Source organism: Tiliqua scincoides, chromosome 2, assembly GCF_035046505.1.
Source record: "Tiliqua scincoides isolate rTilSci1 chromosome 2, rTilSci1.hap2, whole genome shotgun sequence".
Classification (NCBI taxonomy): Eukaryota; Metazoa; Chordata; class Lepidosauria; order Squamata; family Scincidae; genus Tiliqua; species Tiliqua scincoides.
In genome coordinates, this window is record NC_089822.1 from 254,972,163 (window position 1) to 254,995,969 (window position 23,807).

Here is a 23,807-nt window from a genome sequence, read left to right on the forward strand (position 1 = left end):
ACCCCTGGAAGACCCAGTTTTGAAACTCACCAGTCTGGAAATAATGAAAAATGTCAGTTCTATGCATCATGCTTCCTAATCAGTCATGTGCATTGTTCACACTGTATGCAGAAGGCACCAAGTCCAATCTTTGATGTCTCCATTAGCAGACATCAGGAAAGACCTGAGACCCTGAAAAGCCACTCCGGATTAGGAGAGACAGTACTGGGCTAGACAGACCAATGGGCCAGCTCAGAAAAAGGCAGCTTTGTACATGCTTCAGTTTATATGTGGTTTTGTTTCTGATATCTGCAGCCAATGCCTTGCAATGTCACTTCTGTGAGGTTGCAAACCCCTATGAGGGCTGTATCTGGGGTGGAGGCATGTGCACCGCTGGGACGAATGGGACTTGCCAAACACGGGTTGCTAAATTTGGTGAGTGTTGAGATCACAGTCCTGGGTGCTCTTTTTTCCTCTCTGGGCTCAATCAAACAATAGGTTTGCAATGACGTGAACGTGCTCTCACCCACCTCTTCGTGTCCCCATGTCCTTCCCCTTTTGTCCTTTTTATTGTGTTTATCTATGCCTCTCCTCTATTATTTTGGGAACCTGCCATGCAGATTGTCAGGGGTACCTGTTGGATGTCTACTGATGATATCAGACTCCTTTCCAGTGACTACATGGTTTTGAAACAATATATTACTGCAGTGGTTCCCAAAGTGTAGGTCGCAACCCACGATTAGGAGCCTAAACTGGGCCATTCCCACTTAAGGGGAGTGGCCCAGGAATGAGTCCCAAACAGTGTGGCAGTGATCATGGTGCTTCAGGGACCCAGGGACATCCCCACATACCTGCAGGTGCCCAGCAGCCTTCTGGGGTGTCCTGGAGGCTTGTAGCCGCCTCCATGCAGCTGCAACAAGCTCTGCTCTACTCTCAGAGCTCACGGGTGGTTTGCGATCGCGCAGGACCCCCCAAGAGGCTGCAGGACAACCCCAGGTACATGGGGATGTCCCTGGGTCCCCGCAGGGTCCTTGGTACTGTCCAAGCCACCCCCCTGCTCCTCCCCTGCTCCTGCAACAACTCATAGTAGTCCCAACATCAAAGTAGGACTTTGAGAACAACAGTATTGCTTTATTAAGTTCAGTGTAAGCTTCAGAGCATTCATTAAACTTATTCCTAAAGAATGTGAGGCTACACAGAGCAATGCAATTTCAGGAGCATTTTCTTTTTTTTTCTTTTTCATTTGGATGATATAAGCTGTCCTTACCCATCATACCCTCCAACATTTCACAAGGAAAAAGCAGAAAAATTCCTGCCAAGATTCCTAAAAATTTTTACCTGCACAATCCCCGTTTCCACATTACACCATTTAAGGCTCTTCTCCACCTGCTGGATGCTGAGTGCATACATATTTCAGGTAGCTGCCTTGCACAGACTTCTGAAGTAGGCTAGAGTTTATCTGATGTGCATATATGCTAAACGCAGCCATGAGAGCTCAATCTAGATTGGGATTGAAGAATTAGGGGAGGGCAGGATTAATCCTTTTCCTGGAGCCAGTTTTTGCTGAAATCAGTCCACCAAAGCTGGTCCCCTGAAGCAGTTATTTAGCTATTTGAGCTCTCGCTTTCTCTCTCTCTCTCTCTCTGAGAGAGAGAGAGAGAGAGCAAGCCAGCAAGCAGGAGCCAGTTTACACATTATATTGTGTTATTAAGAGGCGTGTTTAGGGTTAGCAACTTCTCTGCTTTAAGAAAGAGTCATCCCAGGGGCCCAATCCAGAATGGGACCATGAAGCATTGAGAGGGCCTTTAATCCTCTCCCCTTGCATGGGTTTCATGCAGTCAAACAAATAAAATGGACTTGGAAATAACCAGATCAGGAATGAAGAACTGGGATAGGCAGTTTTCAACAAGGGAAAGAGTTCATCTCCCTCACCCCAAATACAACAGTGAAGGTCCCTGCTACTAAAGCTGATAAATTATCAGTCCTAAACGAGCTTCTTAATGCAATCAAAGCAAAGGGTGGTTTTCCTTTGAACAACTGACTGAGGGCCAAATCCTATCCAATTTTCCAGTACCAGCACAGCCACGCCAATGGGGCATGAGCTGCATCCTGCAGTGAGGGTGCAATAATGGTGGTCTCCTCCAGGTAAGGGAGCATTTGTTCCCTTTCCTCGACGCTGCACCAGCACTGGAAAGTTGGATAAGATTGGGCCCTGAGATAATGATTTAAGGTGGAGCTTTGCTGCCCTGAGTTTGCCCCTTCCTAGAACTAGGAGAAGAGTTAGTTATGGTGGGCCACTGTGAGATTCAGGAGGATGGACTAGATGGGCCTTTGGCCTGATCCAGCGGGACTAATGCACAAGATATAAGTGACTAGCAGTTCCTTCCCCCCAAATGAGGGTGATTGGAGGTAAGTGGTGGACTAGCCTCTGGTCCTTCCTTTCATTTCATTTTAACTCTTCCTTTCATTTTAACCCTTTCTTCCCATCCCACCACTCATCACTCTTGCTTCCTGTCCCTCATCCCTGTAATTTCTTTGGGCGGATCTTTCTCTCCCCCCTCTGGTGCATTAGAAATAGTGCAAGTTTGTTCTGGATAGTTGTGAACCATGTCTTGCACCAGGTCCACCATGACTGGTGGAAACAGCATCCTGTAACAGAAATGGGCCCATTGGCTACAATGATTAGATGGGTTAATCAGGATGAAGAGCAACAATGGAGCTGAATGCTGCTGCGTTCTTGGAGCAGTGCACCTGCTGGATCACTAAGGTCCACTAGAGTTCAGTTGCCCCATGTCCCAGCTGTCTGTAACCCTTGTTTCGTCTCTCTCATGTCTAGTCCCTCTGTTCTTCCTGGCCTGGCTTGGCTGCGCCCATCATTCTCACAACTGCAACAAATCTGGCCTGAGTGACTCCTTCTTTGGATTCAACTATGATGTCAAGTGCTGTGACAGTGACCTCTGTAATACAATCCCTCAGCTTGATCACCGATGGCCATGGAATGGGGCTGACTGCCACATGCTCCCGAATTTTGGAGGACTACTTCTTGGGGCCCTGTTGCACTGGATGTTCCTGATGTGAGAGGCCCTACAATAACAAACACAACTTCAGCAGACTCTATGATCACACACACACAAACACATACCACCTAGAGACTGTACAATGATGCAACAACCCTAAAGAGGCCCTACACTACTGTACCAGACTCCTAGGGATCAAGGCCAAGATTCCTACAAATACTTTTTAAAAGATTCAAGGCTCAATCCTATCCAACTTTCCAGCAATGGACTAATACACCAGATCCACCCATCCCACACACTTGACATCATTTTAGAGAGGCTTTGTAGTCACAACATGGCTATCCTATTGTACATTGTCATCAATGTTGAGCAGATAAAGAGGAACAGACAGACAGACACACACACACATACACCACCTGAACTGCATAGAGCAGCGATTCTCAAACGTTTAGCACCAGGATCCACTTTTTAGAATGAGAATCTGTCCCCTTTTACAAGGGGAGCAGTGATCACTCCTCTATGGCACCACTGCAGTGGTAGCACAAATAACTCCATCCACTGTGGCCGCTGCTTCCCTCCAATCGCCTGGTAAGCAATATGCCTCTGTCCCAGGCATCAAATCCTTCCCAGATGCCCCAACCCCTGATGCCACATTGGGGGCAGACATCCGGGAACAATAAAATGGCTACTGTCAGTGTTGTGACTACTTATGACGTATACAATCAGAAGACTGCTTGGGCATGGTGGAAAGGGGATTGGGTCACGTCAGGTGATGTCACTTAATGCACGGTTTAGTAGGAGCCTGGTTGAATAAGCAAATGAAATACATATAACATTGAGTACAGTGGCCATTGGTCACAGAAGTATGGGAAGGAGTTGGGCTTCATAATCACCCACCATTTGTACTTGGGCTGCTGGCAAAACCGGATTGTTTGGCAAAACAGGTGAAACCAGGAAGTGTGGGGAAAGGAATCAGGGGTGGGAGAAAGCTCGTACTGAGAACATAGAGAGCCCCTCTCTATCACAGAAGAAAATATCAGGATAATGGCACCATCAAGGGCATGTTCTGATATTTATAATGCCCCAGAGACACTAATCTCACTTCTGTGATAGTTTGCATGTACCCTAAATGACTGTCTAGTGAGCCTGGCTCTTTTGGAGATGCTCCTTCCATGATGATTAGGTCAAGCTCTCCTGCCATTTCTGCTGATCCATGTTAGACTATGAAGCTGCATTTCATGGAGTCTCACAAACATGTTTTCTCCAGGGCTGCAGCTGCGCATGGAACCACACAGTCCAGGATGTGGCTCAGGTGATTCTTCCCTGCTTATTATCAATTAACAAAATAAAGGTTACCTGACTTCTCACCAAAGCTCACAGGAATTTTCTCCAACAAGAAAGTTTGAAACCAATAGCGTAAACATCAGAATTAAGACCAAACAAGAGGCAATACCTTGCATGGAATCTGCCAAAGCTTGAGATATTCAAGCAGAGGCTTGACAAGCACCTGCTGGAGATGATCTATAACACAGGTGTCAAACATAAGGCCCGCGGGCCAACATGACCCCTGGAAGCAATTTATCTGGCCCCATTATAATCGGGCTCTCCCAGTGTGATAATTGGGCTCATATCTGAAAAAATGAATAAGATTTGCACATTTTCTGTCATTTGCAGCTAAGGTGTTTCTATCTGCTTAAAGATGCCACTTTCTGCTTAATGATGTCACTTCTGCCTGCAACAGGCACCATGAATGCTAACTTTGGCCCTCTGTATGAAATGAGTTTGACACCCCTGATCTAGGAGGATTTCATGCTACAGGCAGGGGTTTGGACTAGATGACCTTGTAGGTCCCTTCCATGATTCTATGACTGGTGATGCGAGAGTCATGGGTTGAAATATCAAAGTGACTCTCATGCCTCCGTATCCACTGATTTGACTCACCAGTGGTATGCCTTGTAACAAGGAAGAAAAGCACCAAAATCCAATTTCCTATCTTCACACTTTAAAACTGCACCAGTTGCAAGTTTCTCAGGGTTAAAGATAGCTTTAAAGACCCACTTCCAGGTTTCTTGCCCCTCCATTCTTGCCCCAGAATGCATCAGTATAGACCAGTGATTTTCAATCTTTTTTGTCTCATGGCACACTGACAAGGCACTGTAATTGTTAAGGCACACCATCAGTTTTTTGACAACTGACAAGGCACACCATGCAGTTGGTGGGGGGCTCACATACCCCAATAATAAATGACCCTCTCCCAAACTCCCATGGCACACCTGCAACGCACCAGTGTGCCACAACACTGTGATTGAAAATGGATGGTATAGACATTATACCACATTCAGCCACTAGATGTCAGGTATAATGGAATCCGTTGGAATGAAATTATTCCATGGAGCAATGGAGGAGCAAGAAACATGGATGTGGATGTGGGATTTTCCCACTGCCGAGAATGGCACCTCATCTGAGGCCCTGGTTGACCTCTGGAACGGGGAAATGTACAGGGCAGTGGATGCTCCCGAGTGACCTCTGCCATGTCGCAGACTCGGAGCGGCTCCTTGGTTCACTGAGGAGCTGCGAATGATGAAGCGGCAGCGCAGACGTCTAGAGCGATGGCGGCAGAAAATGCACGATGAATCCGATCGGACACGGAGTAGAGCTCATTATAGAGCCTACTCCGTGGCGGTGGTAGCAGCGAAGAAATTATTCTTCCATAACCATTGCGTCTGCTGAGAACCGTCCGGCAGAGCTGTTCCTTGTGGTGCGGGGCCTCCTCCATCAGGCCCCTCCAGTGGACCAGGAGGAATACATGGTCAGCCGCTGTGACGTGTTTGTGCAACATTTTGCAGATAAAATTGATCGTATTCGTCACAACTTGGATGCCACACTGACAATGTCTGACGATGTCCCCTTGGCAACTGCTTGTCCAGTGTTGTGGGATTCTTTTCAGCTTGTACAGCCTGATGATGTGGACAGACTCCTTTGGAGTGTGAGGCCGTTTGCCTGCCTGTTTGACCCTTGCCCAGTTTGGCTGATAAGAGCTGCCCGGGGTGGACTGGCTGAGTGGACGGGGAGGGTGGTCAACTCTTCCTTGGTGGAGGGGACGTTGCTGCTTGCTTTGAAGTGGGCGGTGGTTCGCCCCCTCCTGAAGAAGCCCTCCCTGGATTCCACTGTGTTGGATAACTACCGGCCAATCTCCAACATCCCGTTTCTGGGCAAGGTAATTGAACGGGTGGTGGCAGCCCAACTCCAGAGGGTCTTGGATGAAGCAGATTATCTGGATCCTTTTCAATCTGGTTTCAGGCTGGGCTTTGGGACATCAATGTGCCAGGGGACACTGGTTGAAAATCATTCATCTACTCTCTGCAATGTTTTGTTTTTATTCAGTGGAATATGACCATGTCTCTTTCTTTACTTTCTTGCAGTTTGCAGTACCAGAATTACTCACCACTTCTGTCCATCGTCTTTGCCATTGATGACATCAGTCGGAATCCTGAGCTCTTACCCAATATCACTCTGGGCTTTGATGTCTATGAGAACTATTTCAATGAAAGAATGACCAATGAGGTAACGATCAACCTAGTCTCTAACGGGCAGAGGAACATCCCCAACTACACATGTGGAAGAGGGAAGAATCTTCTGGTTGTTCTTGAAGATGCTGATCCTGAACTCTCCTTCCAGATTTCATCTATGATGAGCATCTACAAAATTCCACAGGTATGTGTGAGGAGGAAAGAAAGACAAGTGTGCAATCCATTGCCATCTTCCAATTTTGTCAGAGAAGGTATACTAGGAAGACACATTGTTCTTAAGAGGTTTGAAAAAAGTCTGGGAGAAGTTCACTTTCAGTACAAGTCACACTTATTCTTTGACTTCACGGTCAATTGTAGTTGGACTTGTCTGGTGTGTTTTTGAAGCAACCTTGAGTGTCTTTTTCTTTTCTTCAAAACCCCTTTCTATTCACGCATCAAATGTTAAATGACCTTCAACCCATCCTCTCCCAGGAGATAGAGACTCCCAAAACTATTGATTTTGAAGTTAATTCTTGAATTATGAATTCAATTAATTCAAACAATGAGCATGAAGTTACAGGGCAAAGTCTCCAATACCCCCATATTCATACTGCACTTGGGTAGAGCACCTCAGTTTGTGAATTTGGGAGGTCTCATGAGAGGACCTCCTTGTGCCCACCCCCCAGTGATGCAGTGAGTGTCTATGAGCAGATGGTATGGTTCTCTTATAGGGTCTTTGCAATATACAGGCCCTCCTGTTTTGCCAAATCCCAATCCACTGGGCCTTGTAAACCAGTCCAATCAATCAGAATTGCCAATAAGCCAAGTTACTGTCCAAAGTCAGGTTCCAGGTAGGTCAGTCCAATCCGTCAGGGTATCCAAATCAAAGTCCAAAGCCAAAGTTCAGTCACAATCCACAGTCTCATTCCCAATTCCATAAACCAAGTCAGTCTCCTCTCCTACCTCCAACCTGCACGCCTATCACCCACCAAAACCTTTCTGCCTCAGGTGCTCCCTATATACCTGAGGGATCTCCTTTAGCCTCTAGTGGCTGCAGCTGTGCAGCACACCTCCAGCTACCACCTGGGCTTTAATCCTGCATTTACTCAGAGCAAGGGGCACTATGGACACCACACCCTATCTCCTCCGTAATATCTTCCGCAATTCCAATACACTCCACTCCTTGGTGTCACAGTGGTTCCCTTGATCAATTGCTCTTTTTCTTGGGCTATCCACCCCTTGGTCTGTTTCATCTTTTCCATACCGGTTGCTGAAGCTTGCATACAATCCAGTCCCATTCTATCCATCTCTGATCCCAATCTGTCCATGTCATGCCCCATCCCAGAGGGGAGCATATCAATTCCAGTGGTCCTGCAGTTAAGTCCAGAGGCCATCCTATTAATTGCAGGCATGCTGGCTCCTCCACCTCCATCTGTTCCCCTCTCTAGGGCATCCCCAAAACTATGAGGCATTCCCATTCCATTTCTTGGGGAGTCTCTTTCAAACCCCCCTCCAGCGGCAAAGCCCATTTTATTCATCCTGCCAAGCCCCATTCTAGGAGGATAATGGCCCAAACTCTCCATGCCATGGAAAGGGCCTTCCATTCCTCCCATTTTGTTCATCCTAAAATTCAAGCCTTCCATACCCGTTGTTCCAGGTCCCAAGTTGCCTATCCCCAGGCCCTTGGTCAAGTGGTTTGCATTAATAAGTATCCCTCCTGGTCCCAGCCCCATACCAATGCCCCCAAGTCCATGAGGAAGCTCCTGGGGTTGCTCTAGAGGGGAGCAGTCTCTGTTTGGTAAGGCTCGTACATCCATCTTCACGTGCATCTGTCTACCAAACAGCAACTGTCCACTGAACATGGAGATGGCCTGGACAGCTTCAATTACTTGCTCAAAAGTCACAATGCCAATCCCTCGACTTCTGCCATCTTTGTCTTTAAAAATGTCCACATGGACAACCACACCAGCCATGCTGAACACATCCTTCAGTTTCTTCCAGCCAACTTTGTACTTCAAATTGGCAACAAACACAGTGCTTCCCAATCTGCCAGCCTGAAAAGAGTCAAAGAGGCCCTCTTTGCTGCTCCTGCAGCCCCACCCCTTTATCTCTAGTCCAGACCGGCACTTCAGTTCAACCAGGCGTCCTGCCTGTCTGTGCCTTATACAGGCTCTCTGCAGCCTTTACATCTTTGTGGGCATTTTCAAAGGCCTTCATATATGTGAGATTTTTTTCTCTTTCAATGCAAATTAACCCTTTTAACCTGGCAACTTCCTCTCTCAGAATTCTCTTCTCCACATCCTCCCCACCTGACCCCCTGAGCCTTTTCAGGGAAAGGATGCCATATTTAATGAGTCCTCCCATATACTGCACCATCTGCAAAATGGTCCAAAGAATGCTCAAAATAGCCCAGACATTCCATAATAGGGCAGGAGCATTTGCTTTCCATACAGCAAGGTCCAGGGCCTCCCAGATCTGCCAGAGAGCCATTTGCTTGCTCTCTTGTTACACAAGGGGATACTACTTGCCTTGGGCTTGTACCCCACTCCTGGTACCAATTGTTTTGCCAAATCCCAATCCACTGGGCCTTGTAAACCAGTCCAATCAATCAGAGTTGCCAATAAGCCAAGTTACAATCCAAAGTCAGGTTCCAGGTAGGTCAGTCCAATCCGTCAGGGTATCCAAATCAAAGTCCAAAGCCAAAGTCCAGTCACAATCCACAGTCTCATTCCCAATTCCATAAACCAAGTCAGTCTCCTCTCCTACCTCCAACCTGCACTCCTTCAAAACCCACCAAACCCTTTCTGCCTCAGGTGCTCCCTATATAGCTGAGGGATCTCCTTTAGCCTCTAGTGGCTGCAGCTGTGCAGCACACCTCCAGCTACCACCTGGGCTTTAATCCTGCATTTACTCAGAGCAAGGGGCACTGTGGACACCATACCCTATCTCCTCCGTAATATCTTCCGCAATTCCAATACACCTCCCTTCATCCATATGAAGGGCTTTTTTGCTTACTACTTTGGTTAAGAAACGAGCTTCCTCTTGAAAAGGAGACAATATTCTCTTTTTTTTCTTATTAGGTCAGTTATGGCTTTGTCTCGTATGGTCCTAGTGAAAACACTCAGTTCCCTTTTTCCTATCGGATGACCCCCCACAAAGAACCCCCATACCTGGGCGTTGTCAAACTGCTTCTCCATTTTAGATGGACGTGGATTGGCCTCATTGCTTTTGACAATGGAAATGCAGAAAAGTTCTTGAGCGCCTTGAGACCTGAGCTTACCAAAAGTGGTATTTGCGTCACCTTCTCCATAACCCTCCCAAGACTCACTCAAATTTACAGCAGATATTTTGCCCAAGATTTCAAACACCTGATTTCATTACTCAGGCAGACAGAAGCCAACATATTTTTTTATTATGGAGACTCTCGTTCCACATTAGATATAAAAAGATTCCTATTAGAGGTTACAAAGGGTACTCACATCAATGTGCGGAAAGTTTGGATCACAGCTGCTCTGTGGGACCTCACCTACATCATCCAGAAAAGTGTTTCATATTTTCAGCACTTCCACGGATCTTTGTCTTTCACAAGCCAGGAGAAGACAAGGCCAAACCATGACCAATTTTTTAAGCATTTGAAAACTATCAATAGTTTTGCGAAGGATAGTTTTGGATGCTCGTATTCAAAGCATGTGATGTCTGTGAAAGGCCAGAATGTGTGCACAGAGGCAGAAAGAACGAAAAAGAGAAGGAAAACTTTGCCCAGAGAAGTAGTTGAAAGGATCCTGGCTCAAGACCGCTACACCACTTACAACAATATTGAGGCTGTGGCACATGCCTTAAACGCTGCCCTCTCATCCAGGAACAATAGGACAGTGATGTGGGATGCACAGAAGATGGAACATCAAAGGATACCATACCAGCCATGGCAGGTATTTCTTTCCCTTCATAGATAGTGCTATTGAAAACCATAAGAACAGAAACCTCCTCTTAGTCCTCTTAGACTCCTGCTGGATCAGGCCAAAGGCCCATCTACTCCAACCTCCTGTATCTCACAGTGGCCCACTGTATGCCCCAGGGAACACACACGACAACAAGAGACCTGCATCCTGGTGCCCTCCCTTGCATCTGGCATTCAGAAGCTAGTCACTTCTAAAACCCTGAGGTTGCAAATACCCATCATGGCTTGTAACCTGTGAGAGATTTTTCCTCCAAAAATCTGCCCAATCACATTTTGGGTACAATCCTAAGCAGGTCTACTCAGAAGTAAGTCCAATTGTGTTCAGTGGGACTTACTCCCAGGAAAGTGAGGATGGGATTGCAACCTTTATTACATAACAATTGGAACCCCAACCAAGGAAAAGTTTTAAAGTCTCCCCCTGCCATACCCCCTGCAGTTTTGTTCCATTTCAGGTGCTGCCTGAAATGGAAAATTTATTACTTTTAAATAAAACGAAAGGAAAAAGGTCAGTATAGGGCAGGCATTTAATATAAGGTGTGCTGTGACCCTGAAAGATCCCACATGGTTTCTTATTTTCTCAAGGCTGGTGTCTTTTCTGTCATTCCAGTTTCATCACTTCCTGAAAAAACACCAGTTTTCCAATGCTTCTGTATCTGGAGTTTATTTTAATGAGAACGGGGATCCAACAGCCAATTTTGATATTGTGAACTGGGTAGTCTTTCCCAATGACTCCATTCTGGCAGTAAAAGTTGGAAGTGTAGAACGACAAAAACCCTCAGGCATCAAACTCACCATTGATCAGGATGCCATTGTGTGGCCAGCAGGTTTTAACCAGGTGAGAAACCCAACTTGATTCCTTCTACCTTAAGCTTTACCAATGTGAAAATCACTGAAAAACTCTTCCAGGTTCTGTGGCTCTGCTTTTAGGGCAACTGCCTATGGTCATGGGTTGTCTGTCCTTCTTCCTCGGCGGGCTCCGCTAGCAGAGGAAGAATGACAGACAACTGCCTAGAAACAGAGCCACAGAACCTGGAAGAATCTCCCGGAAGCCAGAAGTGGCGTCACAAGAGGTGAAGGCCACCAAGGTCAGTGTGCCGTGGCAAGAAAAATGTTGACAAATCTCTGGTGTGTAGGATGCAGCCTCTGAGTCCCCGGCCCTTTTGGAACCATGGAAAGTGCCTACAGCTATGAAGGGATGGGAGAAATGCCAGCAAGCTCTGCCTATGGCACTGATAACCATGTTATGGTGCAGACCCGGCCTTCACCCACCATGAATATAACATTGCAGCTCCACCCTTGTGCATATGTGGGTGGAGCTAATTTGCACGGCTTCTCCCCTTCGCACATGGTTGTTTTGTTCAGGCTGTGATTGGCTGGGCCTCAGCAGGCAATTATGCCTTTAAGTGGCCTTGAAGAAGGCTGGTGCCATTGCCGCACTGGATGTGATCCTGTGTCTTGTGTGCTTTTTGTGGAGGGTACAGAATTACCTGCAGTGACAAGTGCCTTACTTGGGGGAGTAATCATCCCCATTGTACGGAATGCTGGGTGCCCAGTGTCCCTTATCAGAGAGAGAGGATTTCTCATCAAATAGAGTGCTGTTTGCCGTGGTTCCCAAACCTTTTTGACTAGTGGCTCCCCTGACCTACTAGACCATTGGCTGTGACTCCTCATTGGCTGTGGCTCCCCAATGTATACAATTATACATTGTATAGGCTGGTGGGTTTTTTGCAAGGCTTCCGGGGCTCCTCGCCTGCTTTCCATGACTCCCCAGAGAGTCACGGCTCACAATCTGGGAACTCCTGGCTTATAGTATTAGACAAGAGTGGCACGAGTTGGGGAAGAGGGCAGAGTTTCATAGTGTGTTGGCACTGTGGGCGCTGCTTGCAGATGCCCTCCCACCATCCAAAGTTATAACAATGTCTTAAAAGGACTGCTGAGAAGAGGGCAGGAAAACACTTTGGAAAAGATAACTCAGACCCCTGTATGGTAGAGCCACTAGTTGCAAGGAGTTCATAAAATTACCTGCACTCCCTAAATAATATGGTCAGGTCAGGCACTAAAGGACCCAACTCCAGTCACTGATGTCTAATGGGGGACAGGGACGGGACAGATCTTAAGCTTTTTCTGGCTTCTTGTTTTTATGGCTAGACCCTGCCTTCTTCCAGATGTAGTAAAAGCTGTCGCCCTGGATATGCCAAGTTGATCCAGGAAGGGAAGCCCCTTTGCTGCTATGACTGTGCTCCCTGTGGAAAAGGGACTGTCTCATCTCAGGAAGGTAGGTGCCTGCAAAGAAAAGGGCAGTACTTCAAGTTAGTGGCGGGAGGGGAGGTGCTGGCTGAGCACCTCTTAAATCCTCTGTGGCAATGGTGACATCTGACAGCCCAATCCTATCCACACTTTCCTGGGAGTAAGTCTCATTGACTCTAATAGGCCTTACTTCTGAGTAGACATGCATAGGATTGGGCTCTAAGGTGGCATCAGGGAACAGGTAAGGGGTGCTACGGGGCTGCCAGTGTCTGCCACATCAGGGTCTCATTGGATGACCTTAGCTGACTGACAGACTCATATGGGGGGGGGGGGAAGACTGTCCATTCAGCACTCCATTCCCAAGTCATAAGAACATAAGAACAGCCCCACTGGATCAGGCCATAGGCCCATCTAGTCCAGCTTCCTGTAACTCACAGCGGCCCACCAAATGCCCCAGGGAGCACACCAGATAACAAGAGACCTCATCCTGGTGTCCTCCCTTGCATCTGGCATTCTGACATAGCCCATTTCTAAAATCAGGAGTTTGCATATACACATCATGGCTTGTAACCTGTAATGGATTTTTCCTCCAGAAACTTGTCCAATCCCCTTCTAAAGGTATCCAGGCCAGATGCCATCACCACATCCTGTGGCAAGGAGTTCCACAGACCAAACCCACACTGAGTAAAGAAATATTTTCTTTTGTCTGTTCTAACTCTCCCAACACTCAATTTTAGTGGATGTCCCCTGGTTCTGGTGTTATGTGAGAGTGTAAAGAGCATCTCTCTATTCACTCTGTCCATCCCCTGCATAATTTTCTATGTCTCAATCATGTCCGTCCGTCGTCGTCCCCCGGCGTCTCTTTTCTAGGCTGCAGAGGCCCAAATGCCGTAGCCTTTCCTCATAAGAAAGGTGCCCCAGCCCAGTAATCATCTTAGTCGCTCTCTTTTGCACCTTCTCCATTTCCACTAGGTCTTTTTTGAGATGCCGTGACCAGAACTGGACACAATACTCCAGGTGTGGCCTTACCATCAATTTGTACAACGACATTATAATATTAGCCGTTTTGTTCTCAATACCTTTTCTAATGATCCCAAGCATAGAATTGGCCTTCTTTACTGCCGCCGCACACTGGGTCGACACTTTCATTGACCTGTCCACCACCACCCCAAGATCTCTCTCCTGATCTGTCACAGACAGCTCAGAACCCATCAGCCTATATCTAAAGTTTTGATTTTTTGCCCCAATGTGCATGACTTTACACTTACTGACATTGAAGCGCATCTGCCATTTTGCTGCCCATTCTGCCAGTCTGGAGAGATCCTTCTGGAGCTCCTCACAATCACTTCTGGTCTTCACCACTCCGAAAAGTTTGGTGTCATCTGCAAACTTAGCCACCTCACTACTCAACCCTGTCTCCAGGTCATTTATGAAGAGATTGAAAAGCACCGGTCCCAGGACAGATCCTTGGGGCACACCGCTTTTCACCTCTCTCCATTGTGAAAATTGCCCATTGACACCCACTCTCTGTTTCCTGGCCTTCAACTAGTTCTCAATCCATGAGAGGACCTAATTCCCTGACTGTGGAGTTTTTTCAGTAGCCTTTGGTGAGGGACTGTGTCGAACGCCTTCTGAAAGTCCAGATGTATAATGTCTATGGGTTCTCCTGCATCCACATGCCTGTTGACCTTTTCAAATAAAAGTCACAATTCAAAGTCACTATTTTCAAAGTCACTATTGAGATAGTTCTGAATGGGAATCCTACGTAGTTTTGTGTATTCCACCTCCACCCCTTATTTTACAGAGTATTTCGCAGAAAATTACCCAAGATAGATGGACATTAAGGGAAAGAAGCAAGTAGAGGGGGGAAGGAAGGGACCCCAATACCATCAGTTCCTTGGACTTGTTTCTCCCAGCCTTCTCTTGGTCTCCTGAGCACACTCTTTTTCTCAAATGTGTTTCCCTGGCTACACCTCTCTCCTCATTGCAGTCTCTGCTCTCTTCGTCTGTCTCCCTTCTGCTTCCACTTTTTTCTGCCTGTTTCCCTCTTTCCAGCTCCTTTCACCCATCCCTTCTTTTTCTTTCTGCCCAGCTAACCTTGCCACAGGCAGCTCAACTCACCCTGGTGGTGTGTATGTGAGAGCTCATAGACTCTTGGCAACACCATCACTGTGTCAGCAACCCAGAACCCCATCTCACTGCTCCTCACCATGGTGGGCTACAGGTCACAGTGGAACTCTGAGCTCTTGGAGAAAGGATGAATTGATTGATTGATTGATTGATGAATTCCAATGAAATAATTTTCAGCTCTATCCTGACCAATCTTGGCTGTATCTGACCCTGACAATTCATTCATAAAGTCACCTTTATGACTTTAAAGGTCATAAAGTATACTGTAATATAAAGTAAAGTAATATACTGAACTTATACTGAACTAGCCCAGCCAGTCCGGTTTACTTTGCCTGGAAGCTACTCTACTGTGTCTTAAGCAGAGAGTATTCTAAGCCCCATTTCCAGGAATCACCTCTATTGGGGGTTAGCAGGATGGTATTTCAGAAGTTTTGCATGCATAGTACATTCTCTACAACTGAACTATGGGCTCTTTCAACCCCTACTATATGCAGTCCGTTTTTGTCCTCTCCACCATTCTGGTTTTCTGAAGATCTACTGGTGGCAAGTAAATATAAATGTTCTGGAATGTAATAGAACACAAGCTACCTATGATGTAAAGGACACATTCAAAATATCAAAGCAATTATCTTGCTTTTTAGATGCTGACCTCTGCCACAAGTGTCCAGAAGACCAGCATCCAAACCAGGATCAAGATCAGTGCATCCCCAAGGTTATCACCTTCCTGTCCTACACAGAACCTTTGGGGCTAAGTCTTGCTTTCTCTGCACTGCTCTTCTCTTTACTCACAGGCTTGGTTTTGGGAATCTTTGTTAAATTCCTAGAAACCCCACTAGTCAAAGCCAACAATCGGGACCTCAGCTACATTCTCTTGCTTTCCTTCCTATCTTCCTTTCTGTTCATTGGTCAGCCTCACCGCAAGACCTGCCTTCTCCAACAAACAACCTTCAGCATCATCTTCTCTGTTGCCCTCTCTTCTGTGCTGGCAAAAACTCTCACTGTGATCCTGGCCTTCCTGGCCAAAAAGCCAGGGAACAAGATGAGGAAATGGCTGGGGAAGAAGTTGGCAAATGTCGTGATCTTGTCTTGCTCTAGTATTCAGGTGGTCATCTGCGCTGTGTGGCTGGAAATCGCTCCACCCTTCCCAGACTCTGACATGCACTCCCAGCCTGGGCAAATCCTACTGCAATGCAACCATGGATCTGTTGCCATGTTTTATGGGGCCCTGGGCTACATGGGCTTCCTGGCGGCCATCTGTTTCACAGTGGCCTTCCTGGCCAGGAAGCTGCCTGGGGCTTTCAACGAAGCCAAGCTGATCACCTTCAGCATGCTGGTCTTCTGCAGTGTCTGGGTGTCCTTTGTGCCCACCTACCTGAGCACGAGAGGGAAATACACCATAGCTGTGCAGATCTTCTCAATGTTGACCTCTTGTGTTGGATTACTGGGCTGCATCTTTTTTCCCAAATGCTACATCATTGTATTAAGGCCTGATCAGAATACAAAGGAGCATCTGATGATGAAAACTAAAGTTGGCCACTGATTCTCAGTACATTCTCCTTCATGTTGGCAATGGTGTGTCCAAGCCAGCGACAGCTGCAAAACCATTGGATATGCCTTGCAAGTGAATCTCCTGAGATGCTCTTCCTTCATGCACATTATGAATGAAAGTAGCCATAACTAATGGAGATAAATGCATCATGGCCACAAGCATCCAGTTTTAATAGTGTACATGCATCACTTGGTGACAATCTCAGTGCTAATCTGTTAATATGCCCTGCAAGTGGACTTCATGAAGTAAATCACCCAACATGGTTCTGCACAAAACTTCTTTATCCACTCTGTTATGGGATGAAGGATGAGTAAGCCATTGGAGATTAGGCCAGGGCTCCTGCAACCCCAACAAGTGTAGGCAGCATGGGAGAGGCCTTTGGGAGCTGGACATGCCCAGACATAGATCCAAGGCTACCAACCCTCCAGGATGGACCTGGAGCCTTCAGGAATTAGCATGGTACATGCTGACTTAAAGCAATCCTGGATATTTTAACAGGGAGTTTCCAAAATTGCAGCATTATTGGGGGGGGGGGGAATCCTTCAGGAACAGCATCAGTCAGAGTTGGCAACACTAGCTAAGAGCTGCATTTTTCAGCAGTCACATTACAGAGAGAAGTGTAGCTGCAAGGCAGAGTGACATAGAGCGGCCTTCAGAGAGCAAAGTGGTAGCAGGCCACAATTATTGTCAATCTTAAGAATATTTATATTTATATACTAGAAGGTCAGTGACGTGATGTGATAGGGTGATGTTAATAATGTCACGGAAATTATTGGAATATATTGATGATCATTTTCAGATAATCTGGGTACTTTTGGCCTGTGCTACAGAAATAAGTTTCAGGTGCCATTGTAGGAACCTGAGAAACCATTCCCTCTAGGCCAATGGTTCTCACACATTTAGCACTGGGACCCATTTTTAAAAAAATGAGAATCTGTCAGGACCCACCGGAAGTGATGTCATGACTGGAAGTGGCATCAAGCAGGAAAATTTTTAGCCGTCCTAGTCTGCAATCCTACCCACACTTACCCAGAAGTAAGTCCAATTTACTATCATTGTTAAAATAATATACATAGTAACTTGTTAAAGTACAGGTCTGGAACATTTCCCCAAATGCAGTCTCATCACATGGTAGCATCAAGTCTAATATATATAAAATATTGAAATGAATGGGGACCCACCTGAAATTGGCCCTCAATGCACCTAGTGGGTCCCAACCCACAGTTTGAAAAACACTGCTCTAGGCTAAGCGAACAACACGTATACTGTGACCCTTTTGATTGTCCTGTGGACACTTATCTCACTTCCCCAGCCTCAGGAATGTGTTCTTTAAGGGCAGGGCTTTTTTTCTAATGGAATGCGGGGGGGGGGGGGGACGGAGTTCAGGCACCTTTTTGCAGGGGCCCCTCCCCTTCGGAGGCTTTCCAGGAGGGGGGAGCAAAACAGAGGCAGAGTAGACAGGCACAGGATTGGACTCTAAGGCTGCCATCCTATCCACAGTAAGCCCCATTCACTAAAGTGGACTTCTGAGTAGACATGCATAGGATTGGGCTCTTAGGCTGCAATCCTAGGCACTTTCCTGGGAGTAAGCTCCATTGACTAGAATGAGACTTACTTCAGAGTAGATATACCTAGGATTGGGCTCTTAATCCTGGCAGAGATATATATCTGCACCCGTTTTCACATGCTAAGGGCAGGTGAAAAGGGATTCTACATGTGTACAATGTGCTGTCCAGCCTTGCCAGAGATCCTCCTCATCCCCCACAAGCATGTTCCTCATCCCCCACAAGCATGCCCTCCGCCAGCCAGCGTTTGCAGCTCCTCTCCAGCAATGCAAAGCGGCTGCTCAGGGCAGCAGAGAACATACAATTGCATGCCAAGCACCTTCCCAAAGATACAGAGTATTCTGATACCTGAATTAAACCATATTTAATCACTTGTTTGCAAAAGTAGCTGTTTCTATGTGCACCTAAGGACCCCTCTCATGTAAGAATTTCTTTTTGGTTCTTACTCCCACAGTTACTTAGAGTAATTTTACTACATGGAACTCATGCAAGCCATTTTTCGGAATCCATTCACTGCTTCCTCTCCTCGAAGTAGTGCCACATTATATACTACACGCTACAAGTGCACCTGTACAGTATTTTTCCCCATGTGTAGAAAAAATAGCTAGGGGGAAGGGGATGTGGAGATTGACAGCCAAATCCTATGCATGTCTACTCAGAAGTAAGTTCATCTTTAGGGGGGAAGCACATAAAAAATATTTTATTTCTCCAATAAAAAATGGTTTAAAAATAAATAAATAAAAGATTAACAAGTTGTGAGTTCCTGCACCTTTCCCCCCCCCCCAAAAAAAAGCACTGTTTAAGGGTATATCTTCTTCTCAAGGCACGCTGGTGCTGGTATTCTCCAGCCTGTTACTTTTGTTAGAAGTGTTTGGACCCTGAGTGAGACGAGGCCCACGTGTTTTTGGAAAAACACTGGTTTTGTACTTTTTCTGATCAACAGAATGTCTGACTTGTGTCTCTCTTTATTCTGTAAACCTACAAGAAGGGGTTGGATGGGCCAGTTGGGGCCAGATGCCATTGTTCTTAACATGGTCAATGCCCAATGTGTTTTAAAAAGCCAAAAAGCAATTTTATATCTCCAGCATTTGCTTTGAATATTTTATATCTCTTTCTAGGAGGCTGAAGAACCACAGAAGATGTTCTTCATCCTTCAAACCAAGGGAGTGTTATCATCAATGGCTGAGATGAAACAGGCATAGCAAGCAGGAAATCCAGGGGTTCTTGAGCAGGCAACGTCTGACATCCCCTGAAGGAAGACACAGACAGGCACAGTGACAGAGGGTTCCCTAAGCAACCCTGTGCTAGATTTGAAGATGTCATCTTGGCACCTACTTGGAGGAGTGGAGACCACCTGGCCACTCCATCCCACCTAGACAGGCACGTTTGGCTGCCCAGTCGGTAGACACATACGACTCCAGAAATGAAGAGGAACTCAGTCCACATGAGCACATGGCTGATGGGTAACAGCATTTCAAATAAAGCACAAAGCCAGCTGTGGGAACACATCCAGGCTGCTCTTAGGTTCCTCAACCAGCCATACATTTCTGGAGGGTTATAAGTGCCTCAAATAAGGAAGAACAGATGAAAAATAGGGGGTGGTATCAGAGGGCAACACACCTAGGTGAGGTGAGGGGGCTCACCTCCCCTCATCCTCCACCTGCCAGAGGCTGGGCAGTTCCACACCAGCCTGAGGAAGTCCTTAGGGATGCGGCACTGCCCCAGCCCAGGAGGTGCAGCTGCCAGCCACAGTACAAGCTAGGGTGATGGACCCACTGGGAGGCTTGCAGAGGAGTGATCAAGGCCCTGCCCTAGGGGTTGGTGGGGAGGATGGTGCTTTGGAGCAGTGCTGGCTGCCTTGCTGGTCTGTGGGCTGGCCTGAGATCTCATGAGATCTCAGGCCGGCTCCAAGACTGGAAGGGACAGGCAGTTCCAGTTCCTGGCTGCTGCAGCACTGGGAGGGCGGCCATATGAGGCAGGTGCCTCAACCCTCCTCAGCCTGTCCCTCAACTGAAAGGTGTCCTATGGGCTCCGGCCCCGGAGATCAGGAATAAGATCTAGGAGCACCCAGGGCCAGGACCCACCACGGTTAGACCTGTTCAAGCACTGGCCAGCGAGGGCAGGGAGCACAATTCACCGTGGGCTTGTAGACTGCCCCTAACTCTGGAAGTAGCCTGGATTTACCAATCATGGGGCTTTCACCAACTTCAGAGGCAACATCTTTCTGAATATTAATTGCGGGAAGCAAAGGGGGGAGACAGGTGTGCCTTCATCTCTTGCTTCAGGACCCCTTGAAGGAAGTTGGGTCCAGGACATAAATGGTTCATGCATACATGGAAGTGCCTAAGAACTTCTTCTGCTCCTCGATCCATCAAGATGTACCATAGTAAAAGGGCTGCCTACCCCCCTACCCCCGTTACACTGGCAAAGCAGTGCAGAAAAGAAGTGCTTTTACTGTGGAAGTCAACTCAGGCCTCTGGCGGTAGTAGCAGGCCCTTGGCAGTATTCCTTCTGGCCCTTCTGTGATCATTACGCTTTCCTTTTAAAAAGTAAGTCTCTACTTTGCAGTGTGCCATTGGGCAGAACCTTGCTTTTACACTTTCTCTTTTATCTCCACAGCTGAAGGACTGTGCAGGAAGGATTCTACCCAATGACCCCCTGCAATGTAACACCATTAAGTAACTTGAAAATATAGTACAGGGGTGGGTAGGCATATCTACGGATCCCATATTTGTGGATTGGGTCCAGCCCCCCCAGCGCACCCCCTCTAGGGGCGAGGGGAACTCCAATCGTTCCTAGCCTCTGCCAGACTCAGAACAAAACTCTGTTTTGTTTTGTTAAACTCTGTTCCAGTTTAACGGAGAAACCAAAAGTGAGGTTTTTAATGCATTATAAGGCATTTAGAGACCTAGGGAAGCCTTTCAAGGCCCCCTGGACCATGGGGATGGGTTTTTGCCTGTATCTGTGGTTTCAGCTATCCACAGGAGGTTCTGGAACGGAACCCCCAAAGATAAGGAGACACACCTGTAGTCTATTGGCTTAATTCTATCCCCCTGCTGTGCCAGTGGAGCACGTTTTGCAACAGCACTTCTAGCCAGCAGGAGGGTGGGAAGGCCAGAGCGTTCCCATGTGTTCCAGGCCTTGCAGGGATGCCTGTTGGAGCAAGTAAGTCCGATCCAGGGGTGAGGGGAGGGTGGGGAAGGGGTAGAACAGGGAAGGGGGGACAATGACAATGGCAGGGGGTGGGTGGGTTGGGCCCAGAGGTTTGGATGTGCTAGCACACACCATATCCTATCTCTTCCTGTGCTTGATCTGTCAACATGAATCAACTCATGCACCTGTGATATTGCTGGTGCAGCTTTGTGTCGACTCATTGCAGCTGCTGAGGCTTACCCTGGGGCAAGGGGACCACTGACAGCTGAAATCCCCCTGTGGGATGCAGGACCACACCATTGCCATTGCATCACCCTTCAGGGATTTAGTTAGAGTTGGGCTGCCCATATATTTATGTCCTAGCCCGAAGCAGCATTAGAGGTCAATTAGATCGGATCGGGCACTGGCCAAGGGCCGCACCTATCAACCGACCATGTGGCCAGGGTGACCCTGGGAACCTCAAGTGCCAGTGGCAAAAAGTTCAGTGACCCACTGGGGAAAGGGGGAGGCACACAAAGTGTCCAATGCAGAGCTTTGCCTCAGATCCATAGCACCAGCACTGTTTCTGGCTGTTCTATGATGGCTCCCTGCCACTGCATGACCCCTCACCACAACACTGAGAACTCTGAGCCTGCTAATGTTGTATGGGAGGGTAGGTGTGGATGCAACTGAAGGAGTCTCCCCAGTGGGAACATGCGTGTACCTGCCCCATTCTGGGTTTAGTATGGCCAGTGTGCCTTTAACAGAGAGAGGTCATACATTTCTGGGGAGGTGCTGTAGCTTGGTGACAGAGCACATCCATTGTATGCAGAAGATTCCAGCATCAGCCCCTGGAATTTACAGGTAGGGCAGAGAAACAGTCCTCTCTGAAAACTCAAAGAGCTGCTGCCAGTCTGTGTTGATAATGCTGAGTTAGACGGACCAATGTTCTGATTCAGTAGAAGGCAGGGTCCTATACAGATGCCACCGTTTCTGTTATGGGGCATCAATTGATGGGACAGTGGCACATGGTTGGTTGGCAACCTTCAGTCTCGAAAGACTATGGTATAAGCCTACAGCACCTGGTATTCCCAGGCGGTCTCCCATCCAAGTACTAACCAGGCCTGACTCTGCTTAGCTTCTGCGATTAGACAAGATCAGGCATGCGCACCTTTTTAGCTGTAGTGGCACATGAACCTCATGAAATTATAGGGTTGGAAAGGACCCACATGGTACTTGTTTCTCCCTATTATGTAGCAAACTTGAAAACACAGGAACTGCAGCTGAGCTGACAACTCTATTTGGACTGTGTTGTCCTGCTGAATAGCAGGATCAAGTAACAATGCCAAATCGGTTTTAGGAGAAACCAGTCACAATGGGGGAGGAGGAAATGGATGCCCCATGAGAGAAGGAGTCTCAGGTCCATAGATCATTTATTAGGTACCATTCTTTCATACTTCCTTTAGTGGACCAGCCCCCAGCTTCCCAGTCCAAAAACAACATCCTGTTCCTGGATTGGATCCATCTCAAGCTCAGTCCACAATCTGACTGTTACCTGCGATGGATCCATCATGCTTACTGATCCCCTGAGTGAGTCACCTTTGTAGCCCATCATCCGGCTGCCTGTTAACTGAAGTCTCCTCTAGAATATTCGGGGACACTTCTTCACTTGACTCATTTGATGGCCCCACTTGTTTGTCAATGTCCTCTCTGAAGGCTTTGCCTTCTACGTGGATCAATACTTCTTCGGTAGTTGATCTATCAGGTTCAGCAGATTCCCTTTCTTTGCCATCTCCCTCTTTGGGGAGTTTTCTTTTCCCACCAGATGACAATACCTTTGTTCTAAGAGAATATTCTCTTCCCAGTGTCCTGGAACAACTGGACAGCCCGGTATCTGCCCTTTTCCCATTAGATAATGTCCTTCCCCCAAATGGTGTTTTTTCCTCTTTTTTCCTACTACTAGATGCCCCTTCTTCTCCCTCAATGGATGATACTTGTCCTTTTGGCCTGTTGACAGCTTTCCTTGCCAGATTGGATGAACCCTCCTCTGCACTTCTCTTCCCTTCTGATCTCCTTATCCGAAATGACAGCCCTTCTTTCCCTCGTCTCCCTCCGGGTGGCCCTGTTGCCCTGCTGGATGACCCAATCTCCCCCAGCGCCAGCACAACTTCTCGGTGACAGTGCTCATCTCCAATTATGTTGAAAATAGAGATCCAGTTGTCCCCCTGTCCAGAAACCATCTTGAAGTTCTTCCCATCACAGTCAACAAAGATGGTCGCATTAGTCCGATGTCGTGGTGACAAAGCATTAAACTCTTGCAGGGCTCGCTTGAGGCAGGCCCGGAGGTCAACTGTACACCCTTTCATGCCTTCCGTTTCCTTCCACATCTTTAGCAGGTTTGCTGCCGAGAGTGGCATTTCACGACAGCTTAATCTATCCAAGTAGACATCCACACAGGAAACTCGAACTCGGTACCGAGGTTGTTTGTCGGCAAAGAGTACATGGATGTGGGACCTTCCCTTGCCAGAAATGAAATCCAAGCACAGATTGCCACTCTCAATTGTCAGTTCAGCATTATTCTTTAGCGAAGATGGTTCCTTAACAATTTCTGTTATGGCGACATCCAAGCAAGCGCAGAGTTCTCTGGTGGCCTCATCCCATCTAGCCAGCTCCTGCCTCACATTCTCCAGATTCTCAGGGGTTAGTGGAGGTGGGCTCGCA

General features: G+C 47.3%; 1 protein-coding gene across 1 annotated transcript; it reads left to right on the forward strand.

The window, feature by feature from the left end:
• Positions 1–883: 883 nt before the first annotated feature.
• On the forward strand, positions 884–16,380 carry LOC136639062 (vomeronasal type-2 receptor 26-like). Its single transcript, XM_066613089.1, has 4 exons — positions 884–975; positions 6,419–6,710; positions 12,612–12,738; positions 15,482–16,380. The coding sequence occupies exons 1-4, from the start codon at positions 884–886 to the stop codon at positions 16,378–16,380; spliced, it is 1,410 nt and encodes a 469-aa protein (XP_066469186.1).
• Positions 16,381–23,807: the final 7,427 nt, after the last annotated feature.